Source organism: Crocuta crocuta, unplaced genomic scaffold, assembly GCF_008692635.1.
Source record: "Crocuta crocuta isolate KB4526 unplaced genomic scaffold, BGI_CrCroc_1.0 scaffold1, whole genome shotgun sequence".
In the NCBI taxonomy this organism is placed as follows: Eukaryota; Metazoa; Chordata; class Mammalia; order Carnivora; family Hyaenidae; genus Crocuta; species Crocuta crocuta.
The window spans coordinates 2,437,843-2,455,864 of NW_027527930.1; the positions used below are offsets into that span (position 1 = coordinate 2,437,843).

The following is an 18,022-nucleotide window of genomic DNA, read 5'->3' on the forward strand; positions in this document are numbered from 1 at the left end:
ATCTTCTTTGCAAGTCCAATGACCCAGAACTTGAATTTAAAAAAAATAAGCAGTGGGGCACCTGGGTGGTGTAGTCAGTTAAGCATCTGACTCTTGACTGTGGCTCAAGTCATAATTACACAGTTCATGAGTTCAAGCTTTCCATCAGGCTCTGTGCTGGCAGTAGGAGCCTGCTTGGGATTCTCTGTCTCCCCTTCTCTCTGCCCCTCCCTGCTTGTTCTCTATTTCTCTCTCTCAAAACAAATAAACTTAAAAAAATAAACCATGTATGTTTATCGATTTTAAACTTCATTTTATTATCTTGTCTTTGAGAGTATGTAAGAACATTGTGGAAGGTAATTAAAATCATAGAGACAGTATTGATTTTTTATATGTAGACTTAAAAATTCTTTGAATATTCTATTACAAAGCACTAATATTAGTAAGTAAAAGAAATATTATATGCAGAATTTCTTTCACTATATGTTTGGAGGGATTTTTTAAAATTTAAGAGTCAGCTAAAGGAGTTAGAGAAAGAGCATTATTTCTTAAATCTCTGAACGAAACAGCAGTGTAGACCCTTTCATTTTCTTTTCATAATCTTTTTCAAATCTCTCATACTGGGCTACAGTGAAGTGATTTTTCCAATCTCCCAAAATACCTGAAAAGAAAGATAAAATGATAAATTTGAGACAGCTATAAAATTTCCTGTTAGATCAGTCTTAGTCTGAATTACCAAGAATATATATATATATATGTATGTATATATGTATGTATATATATATATGTATATATGTATGTATATATATATTTTTAAAATTTAAATTCAAGTTCATTAACATGTAGTGTAGTACTGCTTTCAGGAGTAAATTTTAGTGATTTGTCACTTTCATGTAACACTCAGTGCTAGTTCCAACAAGAACCCTCCTTCTGCAATGTCTATCACTCATTTAGATGACCCCCTCACCTCCACTCCAGCCACCATCAGTTTATTTTCTGTATTTAAGTGTCTCTTATGGTTTGCCTCCCTCTCTGTACTTATTTTATTTTTCCTTCCCTTCCCTTATGTTCATCTGTTTTGTTTCTTAAGTTCCAAATATCAGTGAAATAATATGACATTTGTCTTTCTCTGACTGACTTATTTCACTTATTACACTCTTTTCTACCCTTTGGATAAATACCTGGGTCATAAGGTAGTTCTATTTTTATTTTTGAGGAACCTCCATAGTGCTTTGCGACTGCACCAGCTTACATCCCAGTCAACAGTGTAGGAGTGTTCCCCTTCTCCACATTCTTGTCAATATCTGTTGTTTCTTGGGTTGTTCATTTTTGCCATTCTGACAAATGGCTTTTGATTTGTATTTCTCTGATGGTGAGTGATGTTGAGCATCTTTTCATGTCTCTGTTAGCCATCTGGATGTCTTCTTTGGAAAAGTGTCTATTCATGTCTTCTGCCTATTTCTTCACTGGATTATTTCTTTCTTGGGTGTTGAGTTTGAGAAGTTACTTATGGATTTTGGATATTAATACTTTATGTCATTTGCAGATATGTCATTTGCAAATATCTTCTCACATTCTGTGGGTTGCCTTGTAGTTTTGTTGATCTAGTCCATTGCTGTGTAGAAGTTTTTTATCTTGATGAAGTCCCATCAGTTAATTTTTGCTTTTGTTTCCCATGCCTCTGGCGACCTTAGCTAGAAGTGGCTCTAGCTAAGGTCAAAGAGGTTTCTGCCTGTTTTCTTCTCTAGGATTTTGATGGTTTCCTGTCTCACATATAAGGTCTTTCATACATTTTTAATTAAGTTTTGTGTATGGTGTAAGAAAGTGGTCCAGGCTAATTCTTCTTCATGTCACTGTCATGTATTCCAAGAACCATTTGTTGAAGAGAATGTCTTTTTTCCATTGGATATTTCCTGCTTTGATGAAGATTAGTTGGCCATATATTTGTGGGTCCAGTTTTGGGTTCTCTATCTGTTCCATTGATCTACGTTTTTGTGCCAATATCAAACTGTCTTGATGATTACAATTTTGTAATATAGTTTAAAGTTCAGAATTGTGATGTCCCTAGCATTCAGGGTCTTTCCTGGTGCCATACAAATTTTAGAATTGTTTGTTCTAGCTCTGTGAGGAATGTTGGTGTTATTTTCACAAGCATTGCATTGAACGTATAGATTGCTTTGGGTAGTATCAACATTTTAACAATATTTGTTCTTCTGATCCCAGGGCATGGAATGTTTTTCCGTTTCTTTGTGTCCTCTTCAATTTCTTTCATAAGCTATCTATAGTTTTTAGCATATAGAACTTTTACCTCTTTGGTTAGGTTTATTCCTAGGTATCTCATGGGGTTTTTTTTTCTTTCTTTCTTTTTTTTTTTTTGTGCAATTGTAAATGGGATTGATTCCTTGATTTCTCTTTCTGCTGCTTCACTATTTGTCTATAGAAATGCAGCAGATTTCCATATGTTAATTTTATACCTTGAGGCTTTGCTGAATATCTGATAAAAAACCAATGCCTTTTTCATAGAATATCTCATAGGTAACCCATAAGTCATATGCAAGCACAGTTTTAGAGGAGAAAAAAGGAAAGATAACATGTCAAAATAACTTTGTTAATCTGTCCTAGGATTTCTCAACTTTGAGATTTTCTTTATTTATATTCTCACTGTTAACATTTGAAGCCAACTTGCTGGGTGGCTGTGGGGACTGGCTTGTGCTTTATAGCATGTTTAGCAGCATCCTTGGCCTGTACACATTTGATGCTTATAGCATACCTTTAGTCATGACTATCAAAAATGTCTTCAGATGTTTCCAGACATTCCCTGGGAGGCATAATCATACCTGGTTGAGATTCAGATATTCCTAGAAAGACTTATCCATGGCACACTTTCTAACATTCTAAAAAATATCTCTGGCATGCATGAAGACACATTATAATTAAAATTTTTCCTCAATACAGATACCTGGGTGGCTCAGTCAGTTAAGTGTCAGATTAATGATCTAGGCTCAGGTCATGATCTCATAGTTCTGTGGGATCGACCCCCATGTTGGGCTTTACACTGGCAGTGTGGAGACTGCTTGGGATTCTTTTTCTTCTTCTCTCTCTGCCCCTCCCCAGCCTGTGCACATGTTCTCTCTCTCCCTCTTAAAATAAATAAATAAACTTTAAAAAATTACCCTTAATAGTCCCTAGATAAGCTCTCACCAAAATACCTTTTTCTCCAAAACTGTCTTAATTTTTATTAATAATTATTAACTCTCTGCTGTAAGATTTTTACACTTCTCTCCATTGACATGCATTGTGTGATTCCTCTTTGCCTCATTAACTTTGGGCTTGAATTTTTGATATGCCTTGGCTAATGGAATTTGGTATGTGTAATATAATCCACATCTAAACAGAAACTTTAAAGGCATTGCAAGCTTCTGACAGCCTCTTGCTCTTTCTCTCTACCAGGATATTGGACATATCCCACAAATGGATAGCTCTTTCAGTATGTGTTTCAGAGAGAGAAAACTTAAGAGGCTGAGACCATGAGAACCAAACAAAATGATCAGAATCAAAAAGAGTAAGTAAAACTGTATTAGCCACTGGAGGCCAAGATTTACCAACATTAAGTAAAATGTAAAACTTGTGGTTTTAGGAGCACCTGAGTGGCTCAGTTGATTTTGACTCAGGTCATGATCTTATGGTTGGTGAGTTTGAGCACCACATCAGGTTGTGTGCTGACAGCATGGAGCCTGCTTGGGATTTTCAGTCTCTCTCTGCCCCTCACCACTCCTCTCTCTGTCTGTCTGTCTGTCTGTCTCTCTCTCTCTTTCTCTCTCTCTCTCTCTCTCAAAATAAATAAACATTCAAAAGAGCTTTTGGTTTTAAGTCACTGAGATTTTTGGAGTTAATTGTTTTACAACAAAGCTGATACATACACAACTAATAGAATCTTTTTCTCTCTCTCTGTCTCTCTCTCTCTCACACACACACACACACACACATTCACATATACAATTCAATTCAACACATATTTATTAAGGGCTTATATCTTGCAAGATGTTAGCTATACCTTGAAATCAATGCTGAGGATACAATAATTTACCGTATCATTGCAACAACCTCAAGGAGTTGACACTTTTACTCATTAATCTGATATATCTAACATCATTTAAGCTGGTTACCGACTGCAGCAAAATTTTTAAGACATATGACGAATATCTAGACAGTTCAGACAAATGAAAGACATTCTTCTGATATAACGATGGATGCCAAGTCTTGTCTTTATCAATGCATAGGCTCTTGAGTAAACATTTCTCATTAGAAGGTCTGTCTTACATGTTAGGGTTATAGGAATTATAGAGTTTATTTGCAACATTTTCTCCTAAGGTTTTGTTGTTGTTGTTGTTCCTAATTTTATTCTTGTCAGCGTACTTAATCTCTTTCCATTTCCTACAGTATTGCACTTAGCTTCCCCCCTACCTATTAGTAAACTAGTATATGTAATTAGCAAACTAGTATATGATTTCTTACCTTTTCTCATGAAGGGAGATATGGAATGATCCATACGAGCACTTGACATAGTGGTATAATTTGTACATGGATTCTGTTTCATCACATCAAAAGAGCTATGGTAGAGGATTTTATCCACGGTTTCTTCTGGCATATCTTTTTCTAGAAACTTTAACAACTTCTGAATTCCATGCTTTGGATCCTAGAAAATTATAAAGTAAAAGAATTATTTCAGGTAGACTTAGTCATGAAATGGGCAATGCATTTAATAAGGTTCTACATATGTCAATGTGACAGAGGAAATGATTTTATATTTTTATGTGCATGCTTTATTTTTCTTTGCAAAGTACATGTCCTATTCTTGGTTATGCCAGGCAACCATCTGCTAAAAGGAAGATTAAATTCTGTTTCAAAATATGCAAACAAATTGGGTTAATATTCAACCTTTTACATTCAAAAATAAAATTAACCTGTAGAATAACAAATGGTAATAAAGCAAGCTACTATTATCATAAGGTATAATTTTCAAAATCTTGGATCTCCTTTTTTACAGCATATCTAACATCAAGAAATGACTATCTATCAAACATTTAGAGAAGAATTAATACCTCAAACTCTTCCAAAAGAGTAGAAAAGAGGTAACACTTCCAAACCAGTTTTATAAGGCAAGCATTACCCAAATGACAAAAACCAGATAAGAACAGCACAGGAAAATAACGTACTAACATCTCTGATGAATATCAGTGCCAAAGTCCTGGACAATATACTAGCAACCAAAATTCAAAAGCACATTGAAAGATTTGAATATCATGACCAAGTGGGATTTATTCCAGGGATACAAAAATAGTTTAACATCAGCAAGTCAATCAATGTGATACATCACATTAACAAAATGAAAGATAAAAATCATATGATCGTTTCAAAAGATATGCTGGTAGATGCTATAAAAAGAACAATAGCAAAAGAGACTTTTTTCAAGTTTATTTATGTATTTTGAAAGAGAGGGAAAGACAGACAGAGAGAGAGAGAGAGAGAGCAAGCATGCAAGGCAGAAAGAGAGGGAGAGACAAAATCCCACATGCTCTCATGTCAGCACAGAGCCTGACACAGGGCTCAATTCCACGAACCATGAGATCATGACCTAGCTGAAATCAAGAGTCAGATGCTTAACCAACTGAACCATCCAGAAGCCCCGCAAAAAAGACTAACAGATAAGCCAAGGTGAATTATTTGACATTATGGACATGAAAGACTCTGTGGAGAGTTAACATTTAAATTAAGATATGAAGGATGAAAAAAAAGTTAACTTGAAAATAGTGAGGGCAAATATTTCAAGCAAGCTCACTTAGTCAGAAAAAGAAAGGTGATACCTGAAGAAATTGGAGAGATAGGGACTATATAATACTGAACTCGAAATTATTTTAATAATTTTGTATTTCATGTAGCGACAGAAACCACTGAGAGATTTAAAGAAGGGAGTGGGCATACTCTGAGTTTTCAAGAGGATTATTTTCTCTGAGTGGACAATAGAAGCATGAGGTTCTTGAAATAATTCAAGATAGTTGCTAGAACTAGAGCAGAAAGCCCTAGTGGTGGAAAAATAGGGGATTGAGTAAAAGATCAATTTTCAAGGTGGAGTTAATAGGATAGTGGATCAGTCATATTTAGAGATCAAGAAGGAAGGAAAATGTGATATATAAAAAAGATGAATCTTAGTTTTCCTTAAAACGAAAAAGAGGAATTGTATTGTAATTGCCTCTTACCTCTTTCATGTCTTCATAGAATAGGTAAAGAATACGATAATCATTCCTCTTCTCCCACCAGCCTTTCACATGATCATACCAAGATCCAAAAGCCACTAAATTGAAAGGTACAATGTTTGGAAAGTTAAAACCATTTGCATGAAGAACTGTTACATATTATCCAAGTAATCATTATCAACATAAAAGCACTTACCAGTTCAAGAAAGTGGGGTGATAGGATAATTACCTCTGTCCTTACTAAATTTACACTTACTTGGAAAGAGTGGCACAGAAGTTCATAGAAGAAGAAGAGAGGGAGAGAAAATGATAGGGGTGGAGAGGTTAAGAAAGGACTCTGGAGGAAGAAAAATTTATTGGATCTAAGAAGAAGAATTGGGTTTTGATAATGGTAAGAATTAGGAGACATTTTATGGATAGAGAATAATCCAAGCAGCAGCAGGAGTAAAAAATTGCAAGATACCATTGAGATGTACTTGCCTTGAAAAGAGAGTTTTTAATAGAAGGGTGTTTATGTGAGAACTCTATGTAGAGCTACAACCATTGGCATAAATGTGTTTCCCTGAAACAGAGAATTTACAGGTAGAGAAACAGAGCCTTAAGGATAGAATCTTCACTCAAGAATTTTCAGTCTGTGTAATAAAAATCAGGGAATGGTAGGGAAAAAAGAGCCCAAGAAATATGTATGAAATTGAAGCAATACAATTGGCTGCACAGGGATGAAAACCCTTAATCGTCACTAAGCTCTAATGAAACAACTAGACTAATAACTGAAAAATCTGTTATATAGTCCCCAAAAGTTCATAAAGTGAAGATACAGACTATGTATTCTGCTTCTTCTATAGTCTTCCTAATACTTTAGTGGAGTGCTGGGTACATATGGGTTTATAATAAACACGGATTTATATCTGAACTTTCTGTCTTCTTGCAAAAGGACTTTTCACTATAGAACTCCTTGAGTAAAGTAAGAGTTGAACCCACCCTTCCCAGTCATGAATTTATCCAGGAACTCTTCCCAGGTGCCAGGCTCTGGGTGTATTTTTGCCATCTGGTAGAAATAATAGTAAGACACAGCCACATCTTTAGCATTTCGTGCCATGTAGACCATCTGTGGGGAGATACAGCAAATCATATTTTCATTTATACTATTTAAAAGTAAAATTTTGCTTATGTTGCAACAATGCTTATTTTCTCATATCAATTTCCTGATCTTAGCATTTATATATGCTACATATATACTTGAAATATTCACAACTATGTATTATTTTAACACAAAGATTTGGGCTTTCACACCCTGTTTCTCCTTAGCTTTTGAAAAGAACATCTCTTAAAACACAGGAAACCAAATATAATAAGAATTATAGTAAATATTAAGTTAACAAAAATGAGTTAATATTGTTTTAAAATTTAAAATATTATTCTATATCACTTATTAAAACATATAAAAATTAAACATAGAAAATATAAAAATTATAGAAAGATAAAGTAAAAATTTTAAAGCTGAAAAAATGTCCTATTTTTAATTGAAAATAAATTTTTATTTGGGTACTTTTAATTAATAATGATTAAACATTCTTCATTTTGTTCATGAACATGGCTACATAACAATCATTGCTGTTTACAGTGACTTGGTATGAGATTAAAATTTATTTTATGTATAAAGCCCTAAAGATATTTTGAGCATATTCTCCAATAGAAATCACAGTTATGTCTCAGTGTTAACTAAGTTTTCAGGGAAGTCCACTGAAATCCATTGGCCTACTTTTCCTCTGAAGTACGTCTAATAATACTAAGGTCCCAGCCACCCTTGCAGTAAACATATCTCTAAGGGAAAATTCATTCAGGAAGAAATCTCATTCTCTATAATTAGAGTCAGCTTACTTCTTTTCTTCCAATTGATGGGAAAAAGAAATGGGAAGTTTTATATTCCCAAGTCACTGATAGTAGTTTTCATATACTGGGACAAAAAGGAAGTGGGAAAAAGAGGTTTTTCAAAAGACTGAGCGTAGAGTTCTAAGAGTTGAGACTGTTGCTGATGTCATTTCTTGAGATAAACATTTCCAATAACTTCCTATTTCAATAGCAGGAGTCTGTGAACGAACCAGCTGTTTTCTTCTATCATCGTGTAAGTTCTTTAGTGAGGACTGGTTCATTTCCCTCAGTGTAGATAGAAGGCCATCCTGAAGATATCCCTCAATTCTCTTAATGGCAAGGCCATGTGTTTCTGGGAACATCTAAAGATTTTCACCTTTGGAATTAAGATGATAAACTATATCCTTACTTCCTTCTCATTTTTTGGTTTTAATTAGAGTTTGAATAAAAAAGAAAGTCATACATAAATGCACGTACAGACTTATTTGTATAACAAGATTGAAAGTATGTATAGTCAATTTCCAAAGGGAAAACAACAGGAGCTTTGCTCATTCTATAAGAGGCTGTGGAAAGGCATACACTAAACACCTCTCTCAGATCTAGGGATCTGGTGACTGACTACTTCCCCAGAGACATGTTCCAATGACCACTTGTGGCATCTCACATGTGCCTGGCTACTTCATAGCTGTTAGCCTCTGTACATGTAGTTTTCCCTGTGTAAAATGTCCTTGTACATCCAAAAAAACTCTCACTCTTTCTTCAGGATACTGATCAGGGCTTTTGACATTTATGAGACATCTTTGTACCATAGAAACCTTTTGATCTCGTGTATTAGTACTTATCTTACTGATATGTAACTATTTTTCATATGTATTTGTCTTTTTCTCCACTCCTTGACATATTTTACAGGACCATATGCTATACAGTGCAGAGGTCAGTGACTTACTATCATTGCATAATATGGGCATAATAAAGTGGCAAGCAGGCAAAGATCAATAGTATTCATAAAAATGAATAAAGTAGCATGCTCTTAGATGGCAGAGAATGTCTTATTTGTGTTTGCATTTATAATGACAATTACAATATTGGTACATACACAGTAGCACTTCTATAAATGTTTACTGATTATATGCTTATTGAAGAATTTTGCTTACAGGTAGCTGAATCAGAACTACAAGGAGAAGTTAAAAATTAATATATTTCAACATCCTTCTCTCTATAATTGATAGAAAAATATGAAAAAATGAGAAATGTGACATCAGTACAGATTCTATGTATATTAAAAGAATGTTAAAGGCATATCATGAGCAACTTTATTACAAAAATGTGACAGATTATTTTTTAAATTTTCTTGAAGTTTATTTATTTTGAGAGATAAAGAGAGCCAGATGAGGAGGGGCAGTGAGAAGGAGAGAGAGAATCCCAAGCAGGGTCTGCACTGTCAGTGCAGAGCCCAGCACAAGGTTTGAACCTGTGAACTGTGAGATCATGATCTGAGCCAAAACCAAGAGTCAGACACTTAACCAACTGAGTCATCCAGGTGCCCCCCAAAATTTAACAGTTTAAATGAGATGGACCAATTCCTTACAATGCATAAACTACCAAAGATCATGCAAGGAAAAGTGTATAACCTGAATAATACTATTTCTATGAAATATATTGAATTTGCAGTTAAAAATCCTTCCAGAAGAAGAAAATTCCAGGCCTAGATTGCTTCAATGGTGAATTGTACAAAATATTAAGAATGAAATAGTACCAATTTCAACCAAACACTCCCAGTAAGTTGGAAAAGAGTAAATACCTTCCAATTCATCTTATTACTCCCTATAATACCAAAGGAATTATTCCCTAATGATAAACACATTATAATGAAAAATAAACTAGAGTTCAATATCTCCTAAAGATACAAATTATTTTTAAAATTAGGATATTGGACTCAGTAATATGACAGCACCAGATTAATACATATCTTAAACAAATACAATCAATAATTAAATATAAAGTATCCAAGGTTGTTTTAATATTTAAAATCAATTGATGTAATTAATTAGTCATAGTAACAGACTAAAATAATGGAAAAGTATATGATTGGTCTTTTTTTTAATGTTTATTTTTGAGAGAGAGATAGAGACACAGTGCTAGCAGGGGAGGGGCAGAGAAAGAGGGAGAATCTGAAGTAAGAATCTGAAGTAAGCTCCAGGCTCTGAGCTGTCAGCAAAGAGCCCGACATGGGGCTCAAACTCACAAAGTGTGAGATCATGACCTGAGCTGAAGTCAGAGGCTTAACTTACTGAGTCACTCAGGCATGCCGCCCCCCCCCCCATGATTGGTCTTAATAGGTACAGAATAAATCATTAGACAAAATCCAGCATGCATTCCTGTTAAAAACTCAGCAAAATAAGAACAGAACAAAATTTCCTCAGCCAGGTAAAGGTCATGTACAAAATAACATACAGGTGACATCATCATACTTATAAATGAATTTTCTCTAAGATCAAAAGCAAGAGAAGGGCATCTGCTCTCACCACGCCTATTCACTATTGTATTAGAAATTCTATCCAGTTTAATAAGGCATCATCATCATCATCATCATCATCATAAGGAAAAAGCTTCAGATTGGTAAAAAAGAAGTAAGAATATGTTTTTTTATTTACTAACAGCATGAGCATCTGTATAGAATAATGAATGGGATATATAAAAAATCTATTATATCTATTAAGTGAATTTAGCAAGGTTTCAGAATAAAAGATTTATGCTCATATACCAGGAACAAACATTCAGAAAATAATGTTGGTTTATGTATGTGTGTTGAGGAAGATAGAGAGAAAGAGGAAGAGAGAGAGAGAATTACTATTATATGAGGAAATTTTAAAAAGAACATCTCTACTTATAGATATTAAATAGATATTTAGATCTAAATGTGATAACTGAAATAATAAAGCCAATAGAAGTAAACAGAAGAGAGACTATCTTCATAACTTTAGGGAAGGTATTTTCTTAAAAGAAAACGCACACACCAAAAATAAAAAATAAAGAAAAAAACTGACAAACTTCAAAATTAAGAACTTCTTTAAGACATTATCAAGAAAAGGAAAAAAGTAGAGTCAATTGGGATATAAAAATATTCAATTATCTTATCAAAGGACTTGTATCCAGAATATATGGAGAATTTCTACCTTAGTAATAAAAAAAAAAAAAAAAGAAACACCTATAGGAGGAAAAAGGCCAAGGAACTTACACAGATACCTCAGAGAAGAAGATATTTAAGCTATGTAAAGGTGTTTCACCTAATTAGTCATTAGGGAAATATGATGAAAATCACAATGAGATGACACCATACATCTATAAGTATGGCTAAAAGTAAGTGTATTTAGCTATATTTTGTGTTGATGAAGATGTAGAGTAACTTGAACTCTCACACTACTGGTCAAAGTGTAGATTGGTCCATATGATTCAAAAAGATGTTTGAAATTATCTAATAAAGTTGGGTAAATGTATACACTAGATCCAGCAATTCCATCCAAAGATACAACACCAAAGAGAAATGTATACACATATGTGTAATAAAAACTTGTGTAAGAATGTGAATTGAGGGGCACCTAGGTGGCATAGTAGGTTAAGCATTGGACTTTGGCTCAGGTCATGATCTCGTGTGCGATCCCGTTTGAGCTCTGAGTTGAGCTCTCTGCTAACAGCTCGGAGCCTGGAGCCTGCTTTGGATTCTGTCTCTCTCTCTGCCCCTCCCCTGTTTGCACTCTGTCTCAGTCTCTCCCNCTGAATCTTGATTTTGGCTCAGGTCCCAATCTCCCGGGTTTGAGCCCTGAGTCAGGCTCTCTGCTGATAGCGTGGAGTCTGCTTGGGATTTTCTCTCCCTCTCCCTCTCTCTCCCTCTCTCTCTCTCTCTCTGTACGTCCCCTACTTGCTCACTCTCTAAACAAACAAACAAACACAAAAAAGAATGTGCATTGAAGTACTATTTAATTACTGATAACTAGCAACCGCCAATAGTACTGTGGGTAAGTAGGTGTGGAAATACTCACATAGGTATAATAATAGAATGTCTTATATCAGTGGCTCTCAATTCACCTGGAAGTTTTATTAAAACTCAGATTTCTAGACCTCATCCCCATAGTCTTTGATTCAGTAGGTATGAATTGGGCCTGAGATTTGCTTCTCTAACATGTTCCTTTTGTTCAAGGTACCACATTTTGTGATATATGATACAGCAGGCTACATTAAAGAAAACAAAACAAAAAAAAAAACAAGATAACAAACATGATAAGAATTGAACTCACAAGTATGTTGTTAAATGAAATAAGTTAACATTCAAGATTACATACCTTCCTATTACAGACAAAACAAGCAAATAATTTATGGTAAAAACATTTAGGATAGTGGTTATCTTTGAATACAGGTGTTGTTACCCAGAGAGTGAAGAAATAGAGCTTTTGGGGTGTTAGTAATGTTTTCTTGATTTGGGTGCTGGTTTCATGGGCATACTCAGTTTGTAAAAATTCATGAAGCTGTATGTCTAGGATTTATGTAATTCTCTAAATGTTATACTTGAATTAAAATGATTATTTAAATAAGGAAGCCTAACTGAATTCATATCCATATATATGTATATATAATTATAAATCCATATTTGTAAATTATAATTAATTGAATTTATGAAGAGGCAGTTCTAAGGTTATTTAAATATCAAATAATTACTTGAGTATTTAAATATTAGATATTTGTTAGAGTACTTAAATTTGTTAGGGTACTTAAATATTAAATATTTAAAGGTAGATAGTGAAGGAAGGGATCTAGACAGAAAAACACGCATTTTAGAGAACAGAAAACCTGAATGATTCTCAGTGCTTGGGCACTAAGTCTATGTCTATATATCTATGACACTGGTGTTCACTGGTGTTTTTTCAATATTTGGGATATGGGGATCACATTGTTATTTTTTGCAATTATTTGTCCAATGGTTGCAATCTCCCATCATAGATTCTGTATGATTGATGAAAGAAATTTCAACACAAATAAAGATTTGTTTTCTTTAAAATTTGCTACCTTGCAGTTATTCTTCCAAAACGAACGAGGGAGAAGTTGAACAGGTAGGTGTGTTTTCACTAATCGAGGAGACTGCATTTTTTTCAAATACTCCACACCTACAAGCACAAAAGTTAAACACATTATAAGCGTGGAATCATAAAGGTTAATGAGAATGTAATCTAAGACTTTGTAAACACTAACCCCACTATACAGCTTGAAATGATTATATGGCTATATGGCTTCATATACTTATAAAATCTACAGTCAGCTCCAAACTGATAAATTCTGGTTACTTATTCTGTTTTATTTTGCATGTATTACAGGCAATAGCTGTCTGTAGTATCCTCAGATACAATATCTCAATAAGGCAGAAATAGCAACAGGTCCATGTCAAGGCATCCAAATTTTCCTTCATTTATCTTTCTCTTTTTCTTGTTTACAATATGGGGAAATTGAACTAGAGGATTTCAAAATTCCTTTCCAGCTTTCTTATCTTCAAATTATAAGATCAAGTTAAGCCAAGAGGCTCATAACTAATACAATTTTAATAATTCATTGTCATCCATTGTTCTGTTCCTTGAGTCTGCAAATATCAGCTAACAAGCAGTAGACACGATTTTATATTGGATCAAACACTGAATTTTTCTATATAATTATCCTACAATATTTAAATGTTGAAGAATTCCTCTTGTGCTATTAAGAAAAAAAATATTCTCATCAAAATCTCCTCTAACACAGATATTATCTTCGGGTGCAAGAAGAGTATAATATGGTTATCAGTATAGCTACTTTCTTACTCTTCCATTGTAGACACTTATGAGTTAACTGTCCAAGTTCTGTCTATATCGAGTCCATCATGAATCCTTCAGACACCACAAAATGATAGGGGGATTTATGGCTATGGGGAAAAGGAACATTAAGGGAAAATACCATTCTCCACTCCAGGAATTATCATTTCCATGAACGGCACTCGTTTGTATATTGTGTCCTGCTTACATTTCTCCACATCCCCTTTATTATAGATCAAATCCAATATTTCACTGATCCAGGTTGTTCCTAAGGGGGAAAAAATGGAACAACTTTAAACTTTTCTGTCAAAAAGAGTATAAGAAGGTCAATATAGGTAGGGAAAACAGAAAGGTGCTTTTCATTTCCATTCCCTTTCTCTCTTCTCCCTTTTATAGGAGACATCATCATCTACCTTGAACATATACATATGTATTGTGTATGTGTGTGTGTGATGTGACAGAGAGAGAGTCAATTTGGCCAAAATAATCATAAAGTAATTCATGAAAAGGAAGTAAAACATGGAGAATATAAGAGACAGGAGGTAAGTTATGTAGCCCACCCTCCTGAGTGGAATGGAGAGGGAAGTAGCCAATTTCAATTTGTACATTTCTTATTAATATCAAAAGATATTATTAGGCTTTGGGACTAAAGCATACTTGAGGTAAAAATGTTCAGCATTTGGTGGAGGTATGAAGAGAGGACACAAAGAGAACTTTGTGAAGTGTGCCTGTGGGGACTAGTGTGCTACTCACAAACAGAGGACAATACATCTTCACTGAGCAGAGCAGATCAAATCACTCAGATCTTTATCACTACAAATGCTCTCCCACTTATCGTGGTTTGTCTTATGATTCTTTTTTGACTTAATGATGGTGTGAAACTCATAGGCATTCAGTAGAAATGGAAATTTAAATTTAAAATGTTGATCTCCCGGGCCAGTGATCAGTAATACAATGCTCTCTCACAATGCTGAGCAGTGCAGCTTCAACTCCAGTCCTCCAGGCAATAACGAGGGTCAACAATGGATTTACTTACAACCCATCTGTACCTATACAACCATTCCATTTTTCACTTCCAGTACAGTATTCAATAGACTACATGAGATATTTCGCATTTTAGTACAAAATAGGTCTTGTGTTGGATGATTTTGCCCAATTACAGGCTAATGTAAATGTTCTGAGCACATTTAAGATAGGCTAGGTTAGGCTAACCTGATGTTTGGTGGTTGAGGAGGGCACTTACTGGGATGAACACCGGGTGTTGTATGTAAGCAATGAATCACAGGAATCTACCCCCTAAACCAAGAGCACACTGTACACTGTACATATGTATGTCAGCCAATTGCTTGACAATAAATTATACTAAAAATAATAAATACATTTTCAACTTATGATGAGTTTATAGGGAGGTAATATCATCATACGTCTGTATATAAAGACATTTAATTGTCTAAAGTGTTCAATGATCAGTTGAAGATGTGCTAAAAAAGTAAATATGGAGTGCCTGGGTGACTCAGTCAGTTAAGCTTTGGACTCTTGATTTTGGCTCAGGTCATGATCTGACAGGTACTGAGTTCAAGCCCTGTGTCAGGCTCTTCGTTGACAGCGTGGAGCCTGCTTGATATAGAAAATAAGAGCAGTCTTTTGCTCCACCGGACTGTCAATTCCTCAAGCTTCTGCTGTGTGTAGATTAGTCGGCTTCCGGAGTGACTCAAGCAGGGCTGCAGTCTCCCAGAGCCTCTAGCGTTGCAGATTGCTTCTTCCATATGGTCAGCTTACATGGCACTGATGGGTCAGCTCCCAGTTTCAAAATGCTGGCTTCACCCTCATGTAATGAATTCAGGGACCCACTTCAGCCACCGTTACTGCAGTAGGGGTGGACAAGATGACAGTGAACGGGCCCCTCCAGAGGGGTTATAGGGGTTGGACATTCTACTCTTTTATCCATATTGTATCTCCTGGTTTAAAAGGGTGAGGATCTGTGGTCAGATTTACAGGTAATCGCTCCCTAACCCCATGGTGAAAGGTGGCTAGGGTAGAGCCAAGGCCTGCATCTGTTGCCTTAGATTGGGTTAAATTGCCTATGTCATTTAGATCCCCTCTTATGTCCTGGATAATGGGGGGAGGGTGCCCATTAAGGATTTTATAAGGGGAGAACCCTATCTGTTTCTTCAGCCTCCCACCTATAGCTGCAGTCTGCCTCCTGAAGGTCCCTTATCTCTCCGTGCCTAATGTTAACCTTTCCCTATTTATTTCTCCCCTGGAATAGGGTCTATAACTGCTGTTAGGGAAAAGGAATGATGGCCATTCTGGCTTCTTCAAGCTGATAAGGGATGGTGTAGGGGGTACAGCCGTTGGAGTCTACCCAAGGGTCGGTCGAGTGGCCCACAGTATGGTTCTACAGGAAGGCTGGCAGGCATGAGGTGGCATAAACATTAGCAGACACAAGAGATTATAACACAAAGCAAGGATTATACTGACCAACAAGATAGCATCTAAGATAATGTCCCCAGTTCCCAAATCTGTCAAACAATTTAGGAGAGGCCCTGACTTTGTAAACAACATATGTCAGGGAATCTCTCATAACCCAGGTGATGGGGGAGCAGGAGCAGTAACTAATCAATGGTGGCTCTATTTCCAACAGTTTGGCCCCAACTTAATTAAAAATATTTTTTTTAAAGCATCTATGCTTGTGAGGTGTTATTTAGAGTTTTGGCGAGTATAAGCGGGTAGTTTGCTTTATTTTGAGGTGTAAACCATTTCCAAGAGCCAGGAGTTCTACTAGGGAAAGAATCAAGGCAGCCATTTACCATTATGAATTTGCAACTTTTTAGGTAAGCCAAACCTGAGTATTATTTTATAAAGCAGACTTTTATTACTTTTTGTGCCAATTTTGTCCTGCAGAGGAAGGCCCTTGCCCAATTAGTAAAAGTATCAACCCATACCAACAAATGCTGGAATTCCTTTGACGTTGGTATATGAGTGACACCTAATTGTCAGTCTTTCCTGGATAGCCTCCAGTTCCTTAATTGCCTGGGAGAGCAAGTTTGTGGTGGAGAGGATCATTTGGAAGACATATTTCACAGGCTGATACTATTTGCTGAACTGTCCTTGACAAAGCTTCTCCAGTAAACATCCTTTGGGCCATTTGATAAGTTTTGCCCCTCCCTCATTAAAGGCCTGATGCTGCATTTTACTGATCTTTGATCTCTATGAGGTTGGTAATAGTAATTGCCCGGTTCTGTTTGTAACCATTCCAAGGGCTAGAGACAGTGTCTATGATTCAGACCCCAGTTTATTTGCTTAGGAGAGTAGGTGGGATTGAGTCTCCTTTAATAATTGATATAGCAGGCAGCCAATTTTCCTGAACCCTGGTATCTGTAGCCTACAATATCCAGTAATTACCAAAAACTCACACAATTGTTTATTTGTTCTAGAGCTAGTAATACTATAGTCTCTATTTTAATTATAATGTCCCTTCTTAGCAAGGGAGTAAGGTTCTCTGGTATTATCAGGAAAGAAGAAGAAAAAATTAGTTTTCCCCATATATGTCCCAGAAGCTGAGAGAAAATTTTAGATATGTTTTCTGGGTATGCCTCTAATCATCGTGCTGTGTTTGGATAGTTGCCCTGGCGTGGAAAGGAGGACAGAGAAGGTGGGCTTTGGTGTCAAGAAGGAAATCAACCAGTTTTTCTTCTATATTTAGAGTTATTCAAGGCTCCGCGTTTCTGTTAGACCGTTGGTTTAGGAAAGCCACCTTGAGGGGTCCCAGGCCCTGTCAGTCCCTTCTAGGGACATTGGTTATCTGAGCTCTCACAGATAGAGGTCCCTGAGGACATTCAGATCACCAGTGATTGTCTCCACATAAGGGGCATGGCTTATGGCGTTTTCATTTTGATTGTCCCCTGAGGATGTTCTCATTTGTAGTGTTCTGAATGGACATATAAATGGCACTTGGTGCCAGGACCTTGGGAAGTCCGTTCTGACATGGTACCTAAGGCTACAACTAAGGCCTCCAATTTTTTTAAAGCCTCCTTTTCTGTTTTTTTTTTTTTTTTTATTCTCCTCTTGATCTTGATTGTAATA

At 35.7% G+C, this 18,022-nt stretch overlaps 1 protein-coding gene across 1 annotated transcript in view; it reads right to left on the minus strand.

The window, feature by feature from the left end:
- Positions 1 to 527: 527 nt before the first annotated feature.
- LOC144219984 (sulfotransferase 1 family member D1-like) overlaps positions 528 to 18,022 on the minus strand; it is a 35,831-nt gene continuing 18,336 nt past the window's right edge. Inside the window, exons 3-8 of the mRNA XM_077750096.1 lie at positions 14,079 to 14,204; positions 13,167 to 13,264; positions 7,215 to 7,341; positions 6,237 to 6,331; positions 4,495 to 4,675; positions 528 to 640 (exon numbers count right to left, since the gene is read on the minus strand). Coding sequence (XP_077606222.1) covers positions 528 to 640; positions 4,495 to 4,675; positions 6,237 to 6,331; positions 7,215 to 7,341; positions 13,167 to 13,264; positions 14,079 to 14,204 — 740 coding nt within the window. The remainder of the gene's footprint in view (positions 641 to 4,494; positions 4,676 to 6,236; positions 6,332 to 7,214; positions 7,342 to 13,166; positions 13,265 to 14,078; positions 14,205 to 18,022) is intronic.